General features: G+C 50.4%; 1 protein-coding gene across 1 annotated transcript in view; it reads left to right on the top strand.

The window, feature by feature from the left end:
- The first annotated feature begins 364 nt into the window (after positions 1-364).
- LOC136576330 (protein kinase C theta type-like) overlaps positions 365-18,104 on the top strand; it is a 105,787-nt gene continuing 88,047 nt past the window's right edge. Inside the window, exon 1 of the mRNA XM_066575530.1 lies at positions 365-481. Within this exon, the coding sequence (XP_066431627.1) occupies positions 398-481 (84 nt within the window). The 5' untranslated portion in view covers positions 365-397. The remainder of the gene's footprint in view (positions 482-18,104) is intronic.

The following is an 18,104-nucleotide window of genomic DNA, read 5'->3' as shown; positions in this document are numbered from 1 at the left end:
CCCTCCACAGTGTCCCCCTCCAGTTCCCCCACCCCCCCACAGCCCCCCCTTCACAGTGCCCACACACAATGCACCCCCCCACAAGGACCTCCCCACAGTGCCACCAGCACCCCCCCCCCCCCCCCCCACACTCGGCATCTGACAGCCCGGCCGCCGGCACTACTAGCACCCCCCTCCCCTCCCCCTTTCCCCACTGCATCTGACAGCCCGGCCCCCACCAGCACCCCCCATCCCCCCAAACCCCCCCTTCAGGTTCTTACCTTACCAAGAAGATCAAGCAGCAGCACGTCCCCTGCAGGCAGACCAGAGCTTCCCAGCCGCTGAAGCTCTACTGCACATGCGCAGTAGAGAGAACAACCAGGAAGCAAGAAGCGCGTCCCCGACGTCCCGTCAAGACATGGAGCCGGCCCGACAAGAAGAACAGAAGACTTGTCGTAACCATGGACGACGGAGGAGCAACACAGGGGGGGCACCCCTAAAGGTAAGTCAATAACTTCTGTTTGCATCATTTTCCATGCACAATGTATATTAAAAAGTGCATGGAAATGGGCAAACAGAAGTAATGAGATGTAATGTTTCTGACCGGACAACCCCTTTAACCTGGAAAGGGGTTTTCCAGGACTGAAAGAAAACATCTAAAGGGCAAGGAAAGGTGTAAAATAAGTCATGCTCACCTCTTAAATGCCCTCCCTTGTCCAGCGTAATCACCCTGATACCTGCTGCCTTCATTCTGGAAGAAGCTACAGCACTTGTACCATTTAATTGTATGTTTCTCAGCCAATCACAGGCTTCAGCTGCAGCTTTTTCCAGAATTAAAGCGGCAGGGACCGGGGCTACGCTGGACGAGGGAAGAAGCATTTAAGTGAGAGGCGTATGGCTTTTTTTTACTTTCCACTATTCCCTGCCCATTATTTACTATTTTTCAATCCAGGAAAACCTCTGGGTGTGTTTACACGGGGCAAAACGTGCGGCATGTCCACAGCAGAATTGGCTGCAGAAAATCTGCAGCGTACTTTAACATTAAGGGCTCCTGCACACGGTCGGATTTGATTTGTAGAATCTGGGGCCAGTGTCTGTCCCCAGATTCTGCAGATGCATGTGCAATGCGATCTGTATACTTTTACTATTGAGGGTAAACACCCACTTTTTGCTCGCGATTGTCGATGGGACTTTCTAATGTTAAAAACTGCAGTCCTGGCTGCTGGCAGATCACATGACTCTGCACCCAAATCCCACTGCGTTTGCCATGTGGACCAGAAGTTAGGCTCTATGCAAGTCTGAGAAACTCACATTGAGGCATACAGGTAAGTGGGGGGTAAGGAAGAGGGAATTGGACCAATAAAAGAAAAATCTTGTAGTGTTTCTTAAGTCCAATATGCTTATTACCTATGGGAACAGATTGCATCCCGAAGCACTGAAGTCACCTTCATGGTGCGGTATATTGGATACAGAGAGGTAGACTTCTTTTATTTCACATTTTATTAATTCAGTGTAAAATACAGATATAAAACATTGTAATCCCACATGTAAAATGTACTGTACGTCGTCATACTGATCTCTGAAAACATTAGTGTTGAGACGTTTTCTACATTCAACTTACAGCAAGACCCAGATACTGTACCTAGAGGTGGTCAGGCTACAGCGAGTATGTACTGCTTGTAACCCAGTGTCTTGACATTGAACACCACTTCTATATCACATTACCATTGGCACACGGCACACTTATGATGTGATTTTTTTTCAGTGGATGCAATAAAAAGAATCAATACTTTTCCGGTTAGGAGTTGTGGCTTCACGGGAAAGGAGCACAACCTATCTGTGCCATTAGAAAGGGACCCTCCTAAGGGTGTGGAGTGCTGAAGAATATATCGCTGCCATATAAGCAACAGGAACTACATTTACATAAGGGAACAATGCTGAGATGAAAAATAAAACCATGCTTTCTCTAAGAGCCCTCATCTGCCTCGCATTGCACTTTAGCCTATGGGATTCAGATCTAGGGTAAACCATAACGTAGGTGGAGCATGGGTCATGGAGTAAGCACTTCTAGACTCCTTACATGGTCCATAAAGAGAATGTGTAACAATGAAAACTCCCTTGCAGCTACTATAATGAGTAGAAAGCAGAAGAGCCAGATTCCAGTCATGTCATTATTATATCTGAACTCACTTTCACTCCCCGCAGTAAACCTGCAAACAATTTGTGCTCTGCATTATAATATATCCCCCAGACTCCTAAACTCTGACAAACACCACAGGGGACTCCTAGATGCTTCATTAGAATACAGTGCACAGGCTATTTGCAGACTTGCTGCGGGGGGAGTGAAAGTGAATTCAGAGATAATCATTACATCACTGAAATTATCTCTCTTCAGCTACCCATCTATATATATAAAGACGAAAGCCCTCACTGACTCACTCACTGACTCACTCACTGACTCACTCACTGACTCACTCGCCAAAAGTTCTCCAACTTCCCGATGTCGTAAAAACATGAAATTTGGCACAAGCATAGATTATCTCCAAAATAGGAAAAGTAATTGGGTCCCAACTTGATTATTCAATTCTAGCGCAAAAGAATTGGAATCGAAATTTAATGTACATAATCTAAATCTCTCACTTCCCAATGTCATAGAAACTTAAAGTTTGGCACGAGCATTGAATATGTCATAAATAGGAAAAGTTAATGGGTCACAACTCGATTATTCAATCTATGCGCAAAAGAATTAGCATCCAAATTTTACGTACGGAATCTAATTCTCTCACTTCCGGGTGTCATAGAAACTCGAAATTTGGCAGGAGCATTGATTATGTCATAAATAGGAAAAGCTAATGGGTTCCAACTCGATTATTCCATTCTAAGCACCAAAGAATTAGCGTCCAAATTCTACGTACGGAATGTAATTTTCTCACTTTCCGGTGTCATAGAAACGTGAAATTTGGCACGAGCATTGATTAGGTCATAAATAGGAAAAGCTAATGGGTCCCAACTCAATTATTCAATTCTATGCGCAAAAGAATTAGTGTCCACATTTTACGTACGGAATGTAATTTTTTCACTTCCCAATGTCATAGAAACGTGAAATTTGGCATGAGCATTGATTATGTCATAAAAAAGAAAAGCTAATGGGTCCCAACTCAATTATTCAATTCTATGCGCAAAGAAATTAGCGTCCAAATTTTACGTGCGGAATCTAATTTTCTCACTTTCCGGTGTCATAGAAACGTGAAATTTGGCACGAGCATTGATTATGTCATAAATAGGAAAAGCTAATGGGTCCCAACTCGATTGTTCAATTCTATGCGCAAAAGAAATAGCGTCCAAATTTTATGTACGGAATGTAATTTTCTCACTTACCAATGTCATAGAAACGTGAAATTTGGCACGAGCATTGATTATGTCATAAATAGGAAAAGCTAATGGGTCCCAACTCGATTGTTCAATTCTATGCGCAAAAGAATTAGCGTCCAAATTTTATGTACGGAATGTAATTTTTTCACTTTCCGGTGTCATAGAAATGTGAAATTTGGCACGAGCATTGATTATGTCATAAATAAGAAAAGCTAATGGGTCCCAACTCGATTATTCAATTCTATGCGCAAAAGAATTAGTGTCCAAATTTCATGTACGGAATGTAATTTTCTCACTTACCAATGTCATAGAAACCTGAAATTTGGCACGAGCATTGATTATGTCATAAATAGGAAAAGCTAATGGGTCCCAACTCGATTATTCAATTCTATGCACAAAAGAATTAGCGTCCAAATTTTACGTACGGAATGTAATTTTCTCACTTTCCGGTGTCATAGAAACGTGAAATTTGGCACGGGCATTGATTATGTCATAAATAGGAAAAGCTAATGGGTCCCAAATCAATTATTCAATTCTAAGTGCAAAAGAATTAGCGTCCAAATTTTACGTATGAAATCTAATTCTCTCACTTCCTGATGTCATTTTATATAAAGGAAACGTTGCATGGTTACCTCCACGTGGTGTTTCCTGGGTAACGCAAGAGAACTATGCAAAATGGTGAACATATGTTTTTCCGGTATCTCTAAAGTAACCACAACTACATAAGATTTTCCGTGTGAACACCAGATAAACACCAGTACCAAATTAACTCGGGCGAAGCCGTGTATATCAGCTAGTACATTATAATAGTTTAGTGACATTTTCCCTTTAAAATAGAAGAAAACTGTTACTCATATACTTACAAGTAAAACAGCTCATCATACACTGGGTGTAAAGTTTTAGCTTTAACTTGTGTTCGTTGACCTTTCACCATTGGGAAAATATGATGGGGACAGAGATCAAGGATGACGAAGGGATCACTAAGACCTATAGAATATTATAGCATTAGACATAGAAATCATCTGCAGATAGTCGATCACATATAGCATATATCTTAAAGAGGCTCCTAGTATACATAGCATATTATCATATGTACATTATATAATGCTGCAGAGATCATTAGAAGTAAACGGCCTTCTTTAAACTCTCGATACACAATTGTTTGTGCCAAACTGTCACTTACAGTACTGCTTTTTTGCAAATGCTGGCTGTAGACACAAATGTAACAGCACCCCCTTTCAAATTTTAAAGGGAACCCGTCACCAGTTTTTGAGATAAACAAGGAGCATGATGGTCTAGCAATTTTTACAAGCATTCTACATATGTAGTTATTAAAATTGCAATTGTCTGATTCAACCCCAAAAACATACCTTCACAGCTGCATGTGCAATCTGTTACTTGGGCCCTCGGAGTCACTGTGGTGGAGCCAAAGCCTTCCCAATTGACTGTTTGTACAGGGACCATTCTGATTACATTGACCCTCCATGTGCTTGTGACATCATACTAGAAGTGCTGCTGTAAAGGTTTTTTGGAGTGAACAGCACGCAGACAATTACTTGTCTGTGTCATTGGGTAAAGCTGCTACCGCTAGGAGATGGACACAGAGCACAATAAGAGCTTGTCCCTCCCACTAGCTATACCCCTCCTGCAGGCACTGAGATACAGTTTACCCCTCCTGCAGGCCCATAGCAGGCGGGCCTTCCTGCTCTCTAGGTCTCTGCGCTTATCCCCTAGCTGGGAGCTGAAATGAAGATAATAAAGACACGGTGAGTAAATGGGATTCGTAAGTATGGCACTACCACCCCTCACCTCCCTACTTCCATCTCCCCCTCCTCCTAAGCAGATAAGAGGAGGTGAACCTCTCACTGGCGCTCCTTTAGGCTCTGACGCTGTGGTTGGCACTGCCTTACCCTGCGACATTACAGTTGCAGATCACTGGTCCTTTCAGGTACCACTAGCAATTTTGGGTCCTGTCATCGCAAAAGTGTAGATTTTTAACCATTTGTAGAGCTGCACCATTTTATTGCTATGATTGTAAAGCCTTAACTGATGGGCATTATGGACATGTTTTAGATCAGTGGTCCCCAACCTTTTTGGCACCAGGGACCGGCTTCAAGCAAGAACATTTTTACAAGGCCCGGCAAGGTTGGGCGGGACATAGGCGGGGCTTTGGTTATATGGGGCGGGGTTATGAAGGGGGTTGGAGTTTAGTGCATTCTTATTTAATTATGACATTTAGAATGTCCTGGCAGTACACACATAGGGCAGTATATAATATATCCCTCCCCCAGCACACACATAGGGCAACATATAATTTATCCCCCCCCAGCACACACATAGGGCAACATATAATTTATCTCCCCCCTCCCCCCCAGCACACACATAGGGCAGCATATAATTTATCTCCCCCCCCAGCACACACATAGGGCAGCATATCATTTATCTCCCCCCCAGTAATTAGCAGCCCCCCAGTAATTAGCAGCGCCTCTGCCTGTAATAAGTAGCCCCCCCCCTCAGTAATAAGCAGCCCCCCCCAGTAATAGGCAGTCCCCTCCCTTAGTAATAGGCAGCCCCTCCTGTAGTAAGCAGGCCCCCCAGTAGTAAGCAGCTTCCCCCAGTAGTAAGCAGACCCCCCAGTAGTAAGCAGACCCCCCCAGTAATAACAGTAATAAGCAGCCCCCCCCCCAGTTGTAAGCAGCCCCCCCGTAATAAACAGCCCCCCCAGTTGTAAGCAGCCCCCCCCCAGTAACAGGCAGCCCCCCCAGTAGTAAGCAGCCCCCACCCCTCAGTAATAACCAGAACCCCCCCCCCCTTCAACCCATATACTTACCTCCTCCCCGCTGTCATCGTCGGTCCCTCTCTGCTTGCCCAGACGTCAGTGTGCAGCCCGGCACGCTTCCTCCCCGAGTCCTCTCCTGCGGAACTAATGAGCAGGGAACTCGGGGAGGAGGTTCCTGGTTGCACACGGAGGTCAGTGTGTGCCGGGACCAGCGCGATTACCAGCGGGGAGCTGGGGCGCCCCCGCTGGTAATCGCCTCAGTGGTCAGCGGTGTCGGCACGCTGCGGGCCACATAGCACAAGGCAGCGGGCCCGATTCTGCCCGCAGGCCTTGTGTTTAGAAGAAAAGTTCCGCGCACCGGCGCTGACCTCCTAACGGCCCGGCCCCGGTCTGCGGACCGGTGGTTGGGGACCCCTGTTTTAGATGACGTGACAGCCGTTTGTCATCAGTATTTGCCTTTTGCGATCTACTGGGCAAATGTTGTCGGCATTTGTCCAATAGAAAATAATTGCAATACTGATGCAAATATGCTGATAGATCGTGAAAAGGCTGCAAACCTTCCACAGCAGAATTGGCTGCAGAAAATCCACAGGATTGTACAGAATCAGCAGTGTGGATGAGACTTCAAGGAATCTCAAGCAAACGCTGCAGTGGAAATCCGTCGCGTAAAATAACCTACAGTGCAGATTTTAATTCTGCATCTTGTCAATCCATGCTGCGGATTCTTAGCGCTGATTTCACCGTTTCATAAATGGAGTTGAAATCCATGACAAAGTTGGCCTGATTTGCACCAAAATCCAGAGCGGAATGCTTTACGATGAGGGAATGTAGCCTTTAGCTGTATAATTGGCAATGACCTTTTCTATTCCGTTGTCACCGGCATTTGGTATCTATGCAGTCTTAAAAAGATGTTTGTAATTTTTCAGATTAACAAATGATGAAAGTGATGAAGAAGAGTCGTCTGATGAGGAAGAAGAAGAGGGTAGTAGTGATGCTGCGAAAGGAAGTGATGAAGCCTCTGGAGAGGAGAGTGAGGAGGAGGAGGATGATAAGGCAGCCTGTAGTAAACCTGTTGTTTGGAAAGGAGTCAAAAAGAGACTCAGAGACTGAATTGGGAAAACCATGATCGTCACATCCCTCTGTATGAAATCATATATGTATAGTATTTTGTACTGTAAATGTACATGTTAAGTATTAAAATTAATTTAAATTTTCATTAGTCATTACATATTGGGCACTAATATTGATTTGTTTTAACCTTTGGCTGACAGCTGATGTACATCGGATATGCATGGGGTTTGTATGAAGTGGGCCCTATCTGGCTATTAACAAGTAAAGGCCCGTTTAGACAACGATTATCGCTCAAAAGCCGTCTTTTGAGTGATAATCGTTGTGTCTAATTGCACTGACATTGTCCAGTTTTCGTTAAGCAGTCGCTGAACTTTCAGCATGCTGAAAGATAGCGATCAGTTATCAGGCATTCACAGCGGAATACAGCTGATACTATTGTTTCAGTTGTATCCTGCTCTCTGAAGACAGGCGGGGGATATAAAGAACACAGCTGTCCAGCTGTGTTCTTCATCCCCCGCTCGGAGCGCTTGGCTGTATAACAGCCAGTCACTCTGAGCAGGGAACAGCTGGATGCAGAAGACATGCAGCCCCGCTTGTCTTCCGCATCCCCCGATTGGAGCGCAAGGTGATCGCTCAACGTTTGAGCAATCACCTTGCGCTATAAATGGAAACCCGATTATTGCTCAAAAGACATCTTTTGAGTGATAGTAATTGTGTTTAAATGGGCCTATACTAGATATGAGCAAGCACGCTTGGCAAGGTCAGATATTCGAGCGAGCCTCGCTCATCTCGACTAACTGCCCTCTCCTCCGAGCGTGCGCGCGCGGTGGGGGTGGGGTGGAAGAGAGAGACATCCCGCTCCCCTCCGCTTTTCCCTGCCGACCCCCGCTACCTCACCGAGCACGCTCGGAGAAGAAGGCAGTTACTTGAGATGAGCAAGGCTCGCTCAAGTAACTGACCTTACCGAGCGTGCTCACTTATCTCTAGCCTTTACATCTTGTGGTCAGTACTGGCAGCAGCATTTAAATGGCCCAACAGAAGGGGCTCCCACTGTCTGCCGATCTCTGAGATCTCGGGGTGCCATTCATTGTGGAGGCCTGAGAGCTGCCATGGATTTTCGCCTATAGAATGTCTGCAAAAATACAATATACTGTGATACTGAGAAATTGCAGTATGTTATAAGCATTCAAATGATTGCAAGTTTAAAGTTCCCTGTGGGAACAAACAAAAAAATGTAAAAATTAGAAATCTGTTTACCTTAAGAAAAAAAGGGAACGTTTCAACCCCCCCCCCTTCTTATTTTTAACATTGGATTTATTAAAGTCCTATCAATGAATTTGTAAAACAAACAAAAAGATTTATCCCACACAGTGAAAAGAAATACACAACACTAAAATTGTGTTGTTTTTGGTCATCCTGTCTCGAAGAAAAGATTTAAGAAGCATTTAAAGAGTCATGATGTATCTGAAAATAATACCAATAGAAACTGCAGGATGTGCTGCACACAAATGAGCCCTCCTACAGCCTCATCGACAGAAAAGTAAAGTCACGGGGTTAGAAGATGACAATGAAACTTTTAGTACGTACCTTTTTTTTCTTTACAAAAAATATTTTTTTTGAAAGTAGTGAAAGAAAATATGGCCGTATCAAATTTATGCTTTATTCATCCTGACCCACAGAATAAAGTCAGCTGCACCAGGTACGCCGTAAACACAAGATGCCCCCCAAAATAGCACAAGGGTTTTTTCCATTTCATACCACGGAGAAATATTTTAAAGTTTTTCAGTACGATAAGTTGTACCATAGAAAACTACAGCTTGTCCTGCAAAAAACAACACCTCGAGGCAGCTATGTCGATTGAAAAATTAAATTTTTTTTTAAAGCCAGGCAACCGCTTTAATTTTTTTTTCAACAGCTGTCCATGCAATAAAATAATAAAAAATACAAACTGTGACCTCTGATTGGCTGCAGTGGTCACCTGACTTCCACTTTCAGTACAATCAGACCTCACAGGAGCTGCTGCACCGTTATCCAGGGGTAGAAGAAAGTTGTTTTGCGGGAAAACGCCTCAATGGAAATGGTGTCCACGGCATCGGGGATCCTGTTTGCTAAGGACACGTCTCCTACGGAGCAGGAGAGGTTGGTCCTATGGATGAGGAAGCCCAAGGTAACAGTAGTGCCGCATATTTCTTGTGTGACACCCTTGTGCTGGTGACATCGACGACGCCTGGAGTTCTGCGGTGTTCGGACGCAGCGCCTACAGAGTGGAAGGGGTCAGTGATGATTGCAGAAGGCCCATGAAACAAGTGCCTTATGGCCACCAGATCGGGGCGTTGCACATGACATGTATATGCTGGTGAGAGACGCCACATGATGGAAAAAGCAGCGTATTATGCAGTGAAAAAACGTCCATGGGACTTACCCATAAATTGTGATTGTGTAAGGAGATGCCGAGTTATGACACAATTCACACCACATCCACAGCTAAATGGTGCCCATTTGGCTGCAGTTTTTTATTGCAGATCCTAACCCCTGTAGTTCAAGAATTGAATTCTGTAACATAAATGGACATTCTGCAGATTTGTCGCAGAAAATTTCAGCACCGTGTGAATATTTTTGAAAACTCCTGCCTCTGGATTGTACTGTAAGGCTGGGTTCAGATGGGGCGGAAATTCCGCCGGCAATCTTAAGGCCGAGCTTAAACACCAAAGTGGCCAAGATTTGCGCAACATGCAATAGCCCATTGATTTTTATTGGGCCACTCATACTTAGGTGTGTGAAAAAACACATCATTCATGTGAAAGAGAACTGCAGCATGCACTATAATGTTTGGAGATTGGCATCACGCAGCAAACGAACATCACTGTGTAGTTGTTGTGCAGCGCGCCGCTTCTCACGGCCATAATAATGGTGGCCAAAAACAATTGTACTATATTTTTCAGTGTATCCTCCATATATATATGGCGGCAAATTCTGAATATGAATTCACATGAAAAATGCGTCAAAAAGACGCGTACTTTGGAGGCAGAATTACCGTGGACATTCACACGTAGTGGAACCAGTGCGGATTTTCCGGAAGGAGAATTTGGACCAAAATCTGCATCAAATTCCATGTAAAAAAAACGCACAATTGGTGTGGACTTCAAAGGGGTGACGTCTGCTGCGGTGCCAAGTCAAAGGGCGAAATCTGTTGCAAATCTGTTTAATAAAATACAAAAAAAATCAACAATGGTGCAGAATGTGATGTAAATATTCCGCTGTGGAAAACCTGCATCGATTCTGTTACGTGTACCCTATGGCTGGGTTCACACAATCCAGAATTGCCGCAGAATTTCGGTGCAGACTTTCTGCAAGGAAATTCCACTGGCAATTCTAATCCCGGGATGAAGCAGCAAATTGGACGAGATTTGCAAAATTCTAGTCCACATGCTGCGGCCAAGCTGCGCTGAAATTAACATGGCGCACGGAAATCCAAGCCGCAGCATGTCAATATTATTGCCGTTTCCACTGCGGCCAACTCCCTTCTTAACCCCTTGAGTGGCAGGTTTTCTACCACCCTGTCGTGCCCACCAGGGCAGGTTTTTTAAAATGGTCTAATCATTGAATTTCAACTAGTTTTGCAGTTGTGTCTCAAGAGCCATAACTTTTTCATTTTTCCATTGACATGGCCATATGAGGGCTTGTTTTTTGCGGGACAAGTTGTGATTTTTTAAACAGGGGGGAGGAACAAAAGAAATGGGGAAAAAAGAAAAAAAGGGGCCATGTCATTAAGGGGTTAAATAATGTATTAACTTCCTTCTCTGGGTCATTACGACGCATGGATACCACATGTGTGATTGTATTTTTGATTTTTTACAAAGTAAAGGGAGACAAGTGTTTTTTGTTTTTTTTTAATAATTTTTTTACTTTAAAAAAAATTTTTTTTTTTTGTCCCTTTAGGGGACTTCCACAGGGACCCATCAGGACCCCTGATCACATTCCGGGGGTCTGATGGTGACAGCCCTTTACATGCTGCAGTGACAACCCTTTACATGCTGCAGTCACATAGACTGCAGCATGTAAAGGGTTAACACAGCAGAGACCAGAGGTTTTCTCTGATCTCTGCTGTAAGAGCTAGTACCTAGCTGTCCTCTGACAGCTAACAACCAGCTCTCCCTGCCACAGAAACCATCGGCTTGCTTCTGACAAGCCGATGGTCTCTATGGCAACCTGTAAACAAAGCAGGAGGTTGCCGACATGTCGGCAATATCTTCTGCTGGTTTTTCAAAGCCCTTGCTTTGTTCTCTGTGGGTCTGTGCATGCAGAGCACACTGTCACAGCTTGTGACATTGTGCTCTGCAGCTCCCATAGTGATACATAGCCCGGAAATCTTCCGGGCTATGTTGCTATGAGCAGTGGAGCTCGTCCCAGGAAATTTTCCGGGCGTGCCACTCAAGGGGTTAATGGGGAAGAGCTGGCCGCAGAGGAATAAGCCGCTTGAAAACCCGCTGGACTTCAAGCTGCGGAAATCTTGTGGAATTTCCGTGCTGTCCCACTGCGGAAATTCGCGTGAGATTTCCGCGGGATTTCCATCCTGTGTGACCGCAGCCTAAGGTCTCCCTCACACATGCGTTACGGTAAGCACCGCGATTTAAATCACGGTGGTTTGCCGCAATTTTACTTTCGCTTTTAGCCTCAGGGAGCTGCGGCTGACAGCGGAGTTTAACATACCTCACCATTGATGAGGTGCGCTAAACAGACAAAAATAGAACAGCCACCGCTCGAAAATCGCGGCACTGCGATGGAGCTGCTGTATAAGCGGTCTCATTGAAAACAATTTTTTAATACAAAGGAAAAAGGGAGGAGTTAATGCAATTTATATGAATAATATCTACAATACATAGGTAAAAAGGATGAAAACGCCTGTGCTTGGTAATTTATGAGAAGAAATTCATCATGAGAAATTAGGGTAATACAATAGTGTTTAATTCATCCATGCATTTTTCAACCTGAACACCATAAGGCATTAAGCCTCAAGAGAGCGGAAAAACTGTATTAAAAAACTCCAGAAAAATGCATGCTGGGTCTTGGCCAAATAGTGCCTATTGTTGAAGAGCAGGAAATTGCAAGGAAATTGCAAAACTGAAGCAAAAGATTGTCAGGACAGCACCAGGACTGACGATGAAATGGGTTAACCAGGCGTCCGCCATGTCATGGGGCACAGGCAGGATATCATTGCGCAGTACAAGTGTCTCTCCCTCGAGGGTCAGCTGTCTGAGGCTCCACAGTCCATCTTTACGTTGACTTTGGGCAAGAGATTTTGCCAATACTCTAGGACTGCATGATCTTTTCCGAATGTGACTCCCAGGATCTTCATAAAGTCCAGCTGGATGGAGAAAGGGGACGTACTATGGACTCCAACCTCCCGCAGTTGACTTTGGCTCCTGTAGCTTGACCATATTCCTCACAGGTCCGGATAAGCACCATCACGAAGTTCATTGTCGAGCAAATACTTGGCCACCTGGTTCTCTGGATTTCTATGAATAGACTCTGTAAAGAAATTCATGACACAAAAAAAAGAGAAGATGTGAAAGAAGGCAGTTTTATCTGAGCACAAAAGAGACCCAAGGTTATGGACGGAAGCGGGGGACCTTCGCCAGAAAAAGGGCCGGCCCCGCCAAAAAGCAAAGACGGAAGTGGGCGGAAGCGGGGGACGGTCGCCAGAAAAAGGGCCGGTCCCGCCAAAAAGCAAAGAGGGATGCGGGCGGAAGCGGGGGACCGTCGCCAGAAAAAGGGCCGGTCCCGCCAAAAAGCAAAGTGGGATGCGGGCGGAAGCGGGGACCGTCGCCAGAAAGAGGGCCGGTCCCACCAAAAAGCAAAGAGGGATGCGGGAGGAGGGGGGACCGTCGCCAGAAAGAGGGCCGGTACCGCCAAAAAGCAAAAAGGGATGCGGGCGGAAGCGGGGGACAATCGCCAGAAGGAGGACCGGTCCCGCCAAAAAGCAAAGAAGGATGCGGGCGGAAGCGGGGGACCGTCGCCAGAAAAAGGGTCGATCCCGTCATAAAGCAAAGAGGGATGCGGGCGGAAGCAGGGGACCGTCGCCAGAAAGAGGGCCGGTCCCGCCAAAAAGCAAAGAGGGATGCGGGTGGAAGCGGGGGACCGTCGCCAGAAGGAGGGCCGTTCCCGCCAAAAAGCAAAGAGGGATGCGGGCGGAAGCGGGGGACCGTCGCCAGAAAAAGAGCCGGTCCCGTCAAAAAGCAAAGAGGGATGCGGGCGGAAGCGGGGGACCGTCGCCAGAAAAAGGGCCGGTCCCGCCAAAAAGCAAAGAGGGATGAGGGCGGAAGCGGGGGACCGTCGCCAGAAAAAAGGCCGGTTCCGCCGAAAAGCAAAGAGGGATGCGGGCGGAAGTGGGGGACCGTTGCCAGAAAGAGGGCCGGTCCCGCCAAAAAGCAAAGAGGCATGCGGGCGGAAGCGGGCGACCGTCGCCAGAAGGAGGGCCGGTCCCGCCGAAAAGCAAAGAGGGATGCGGGTGGAAAGCGGGGGATCGTCGCCAGAAAGAGGGCCGGTCCCGCCGAAAAGCAAGGAGGGATGCGGGCGGAAGCGGGGGACCGTCGCCAGAAAGAGGGCCGGTCCCGCCGAAAGGCAAAGAGGGATGCGGGCGGAAGCGGGGGACCATCGCCAGAAAGAGGGCCGGTCCCGCCGAAAAGCAAAGAGGGATGCGGGCGGAAGCGGGGGACCGTCGCCAGAAAGAGGGCCGGTCCCGCCGAAAATTAAAGAGGGATGCGGGCGGAAGCAGGGGACCGTCGCCAAAAACAGATCCGGTCCCACCGAAAAGCAAAGAGGGATGCGGGCGGAGCGGTGGACCGTCGCCAGAAGGAGGGCCGGTCCCGCCGAAAAGCATAGAGGGATGCGGGCGGAAGCGGGGGACCGTCGCCAGAAGGAGGGCCGGTCCCGCCGAAAAGCAAAGAGGGATGCGGGAGGAGGGGGGACCGTCGCCAGAAAGAGGGCCGGTAACGCTAAAAAGCAAAGAGGGATGCGGGCGGAAGCAGGGGACCGTCGCCAAAAAGAGGGCCGGTCCCGCCGAAAAGAAAAGAGGGATGCGGGCGGAAGCGGGGGACCGTCGCCAGAAGGAGTGCCGGTCCCGCCGAAAAGCAATGAGGGAAGCGGGCGGAAGCAGGGGACCGTCGCCAGAAAGAGGGCCGGTCCCGCCGAAAAGCAAAGAGGGATGCGGGCGGAAGCGGGGACCGTCGCCAGAAAGAGGGCCGGTCCCGCCAAAAAGCAAAGTGGGATGCGGGCGGAAGCGGGGACCGTCGCCAGAAAGAGGGCCGGTCCCACCAAAAAGCAAAGAGGGATGCGGGCGGAAGCGGGGGACCGTCGCCAGAAAAAGGGCCGGTCCCTCCAAAAAGCAAAGAGGGATGCGGGCGGAAGCGGGGACCGTCGCCATAAAAAGGGCCGGTCCCGCCAAAAAGCAAAGAGGGATGAGGGCGGAAGCGGGGGACCGTCGCCAGAAAAAAGGCCGGTTCCGCCGAAAAGCAAAGAGGGATGCGGGCGGAAGCGGGGGACCGTCGCCAGAAAGAGGGCCGGTCCCGCCAAAAAGCAAAGAGGCATGCGGGCGGAAGCGGGCGACCGTCGCCAGAAGGAGGGCCGGTCCCGCCGAAAAGCAAAGAGGGATGCGGGTGGAAAGCGGGGGATCGTCGCCAGAAAGAGGGCCGGTCCAGCCGAAAAGCATGGAGGGATGCGGGCGGAAGCGGGGGACCGTCGCCAGAAAGAGGGTCGGTCCCGCCGAAAGGCAAAGAGGGATGCGGGCGGAAGCGGGGGACCGTTGCCAGAAAGAGGGCTGGTCCCGCCGAAAAGCAAAGAACGATGCGGGCGGAAGTGGGGGACCGTCGCCAGAAAAAGGGTCGATCCCGTCAAAAAGCAAAGAGGGATGCGGGCGGAAGCGGGGGACCGTCGCCAGAAGGAGGGCCGGTCCCGCCAAAAAGCAAAGAGGGATGCGGGCGGAAGCGGGGGACCGTCGCCAGAAAAAGGGTCGGTCCCGTCAAAAAGCAAAGAGGGATGCGGGCGGAAGCGCAAGACCGTCGCCAGAAAAAGGGCCGATCCCGCCAAAAAGGAAAGAGGGATGCGGCGGAAGCGGGGGACCGTTGCCAGAAAGAGGGCCGGTCCCGCCGAAAGGCAAAGAGGGATGCGGGCGGAAGCGGGGGACCGTCGCCAGAAAAAGGGCCGGCCCCGCCGAAAAGCAAAGAGGGATGCGGGCGGAAGCGGGGGACCGTCGCCAGAAAGAGGGCCGGTCCCGCCGAAAAGCAAAGAGGGATGCGGGCGGAAGCGGGGGACCGTCGCCAGAAAGAGGGCCGGTCCCGCCGAAAAGCAAAGAGGGATGCGTGCAGAAGCAGGGGACCGTCGCCAAAAAGAGGGCCGGTCCCGCCGAAAAGCAAAGAGGGATGCGGGCGGAAGCGGGGACCGTCGCCAGAAAGAGGGCCGGTCCCGCCAAAAAGCAAAGTGGGATGCGGGCGGAAGCTGGGACCGTCGCCAGAAAGAGGGCCGGTCCCGCCGAAAAGCAAAGAGGGATGCGGGCGGAAGCGGGGACCGTCGCCAGAAAGAGGGCCGGTCCCACCAAAAAGCAAAGAGGGATGCGGGCGGAGGGGGGACCGTCGCCAGAAAGAGGGCCGGTATCGCCAAAAAGCAAAGAGGGATGCGGGCGGAAGCGGGGGACCGTCGCCAGAAGGAGGACCGGTCCCGCAAAAAGCAAAGAACGATGCGGGCGGAAGCGGGGGACCGTCGCCAAAAAGAGGGCCGGTCCCACCGAAAAGCAAAGAGGGAAGCGGGCGGAAGCGGGGGACCGTCGCCAGAAAGAGGGCAGGTCCCGCCGAAAAGCAAAGAGGGATGCGTGCAGAAGCAGGGGACCGTCGCCAAAAAGAGGGCCGGTCCCGCCGAAAAGCAAAGAGGGATGCAGGCGGAAGCAGGGGACCGTCGCCAAAAAGAGGGCCGATGCCACCGAAAAGCAAAGAGGGAAGCGGGCGGAAGCGGGGGACCGTCGCCAGAAAGAGGGCCGGTCCCGCCGAAAAGCAAAGAGGGAAGCGGGCGGAAGCGGGGACCGTCGCCAGAAAGAGGGCCGGTCCCGCCAAAAAGCAAAGTGGGATGCGGGCGGAAGCTGGGACCGTCGCCAAAAAGAGGGCCGGTATCGCCGAAAAGCAAAGAGGGATGCGGGCGGAAGCGGGGACCGTCGCCAGAAAGAGGGCCGGTCCCGCCAAAAAGCAAAGTGGGATGCGGGCGGAAGCTGGGACCGTCGCCAGAAAGAGGGCCGGTCCCGCCGAAAAGCAAAGAGGGATGCGGGCGGAAGCGGGGACCGTCGCCAGAAAGAGGGCCGGTCCCACCAAAAAGCAAAGAGGGATGCGGGCGGAGGGGGGACCGTCGCCAGAAAGAGGGCCGGTATCGCCAAAAAGCAAAGAGGGATGCGGGCGGAAGCGGGGGACCGTCGCCAGAAGGAGGACCGGTCCCGCAAAAAGCAAAGAACGATGCGGACGGAAGCGGGGGACCGTAGCCAGAAAAAGGGTCGATCCCGTCAAAAAGCAAAGAGGGATGCGGGCGGAAGCGGGGGACCGTCGCCAGAAAGAGGGCCGGTATCGCCAAAAAGCAAAGAGGGATGCGGGCGGAAGCGGGGGACCGTCGCCAGAAGGAGGAACGTTCCCGCCAAAAAGCAAAGAACGATGCGGGCTGAAGCGGGGGACCGTCGCCAGAAAAAGGGTCGATCCCGTCAAAAAGCAAAGAGGGATGCGGGCGGAAGCAGGGGACCGTCGCCAGAAGGAGGGCCGATCACGTCAAAAAGCAAAGAGGGATGCGGGCGGAAGCGGGGGACCGTCGCCAGAAAGAGGGCCGGCCCCGCCGAAAAGCAAAGAGGGATGCGGGCGGAAGCGGGGGACCGTCGCCAGAAAGAGGGCCGGCCCCGCCGAAAAGCAAAGAGGGATGCGGGCGGAAGCGGGGGACTGTCACCAGAAAAGGGGTCGGTCCCGCCAAAAAGCAAAGTGGGATGCGGGCGGAAGCTGGGACCGTCGCCAGAAAGAGGGCCGGTCCCGCCGAAAAGCAAAGAGGGATGCGGGCGGAAGCGGGGACCGTCGCCAGAAAGAGGGCCGGTCCCGCCAAAAAGCAAAGTGGGATGCGGGCGGAAGCGGGGACCGTCGCCAGAAAGAGGGCCGGTCCCACCAAAAAGCAAAGAGGGATGCGGGCGGAGGGGGGACCGTCGCCAGAAAGAGGGCCGGTACCGCCAAAAAGCAAAGAGAGATGCGGGCGGAAGCGGGGGACCGTCGCCAGAGAAAGGGTCGATCCCGTCAAAAAGCAAAGAGGGATGCGGGCGGAAGCGGGGGACAGTCACCAGAAAGAGGGCCGGTCCCGCCAAAAAGCAAAGAGGGATGCGGGTGGAACGGGGGCCGTCGCCAGAAGGAGGGCCGGTCCCGCCAAAAAGCAAAGAGGGATGCGGGCGGAAGCGGGGGACCGTCGCTAGAAAAAGGGCCTGTCCCGTCAAAAAGCAAAGAGGGATGCGGGCGGAAGCGGGGGACCGTCGCCAGAAAAAGGGCCGGTCCGGCCAAAAAGCAAAGAGGGATGCGGGCGGAAGCGCAAGACCGTCGCCAGAAAAAGGGCCGATCCCGCCAAAAAGGAAAGAGGGATGCGGCGGAAGCGGGGGACCGTCGCCAGAAGGAGGGCAGGTCCCGTCAAAAAGCAAAGAGGGATGCCGGCGGAAGCGGGGGACCGTCGCCAGAAAAAGGGCCAGTCCCCCAAAAAGCAAAGAGGGATGCGGGCGGAAGCGGGGACCGTCGCCAGAAAAAGGGCCGGTCCCGCCAAAAAGCAAAGAGGGATGAGGGCGGAAGCGGGGGACCGTCGCCAGAAAAAAGGCCGTTTCCGCCAAAAAGCAAAGAGGGATGCTGGCGGAAGC

Source organism: Eleutherodactylus coqui, chromosome 1 (genome assembly GCF_035609145.1).
Source record: "Eleutherodactylus coqui strain aEleCoq1 chromosome 1, aEleCoq1.hap1, whole genome shotgun sequence".
In the NCBI taxonomy this organism is placed as follows: domain Eukaryota; kingdom Metazoa; phylum Chordata; class Amphibia; order Anura; family Eleutherodactylidae; genus Eleutherodactylus; species Eleutherodactylus coqui.
Note: the sequence above shows the minus strand (reverse complement) of the source record. Positions and strands in the feature narration are given on the sequence as shown.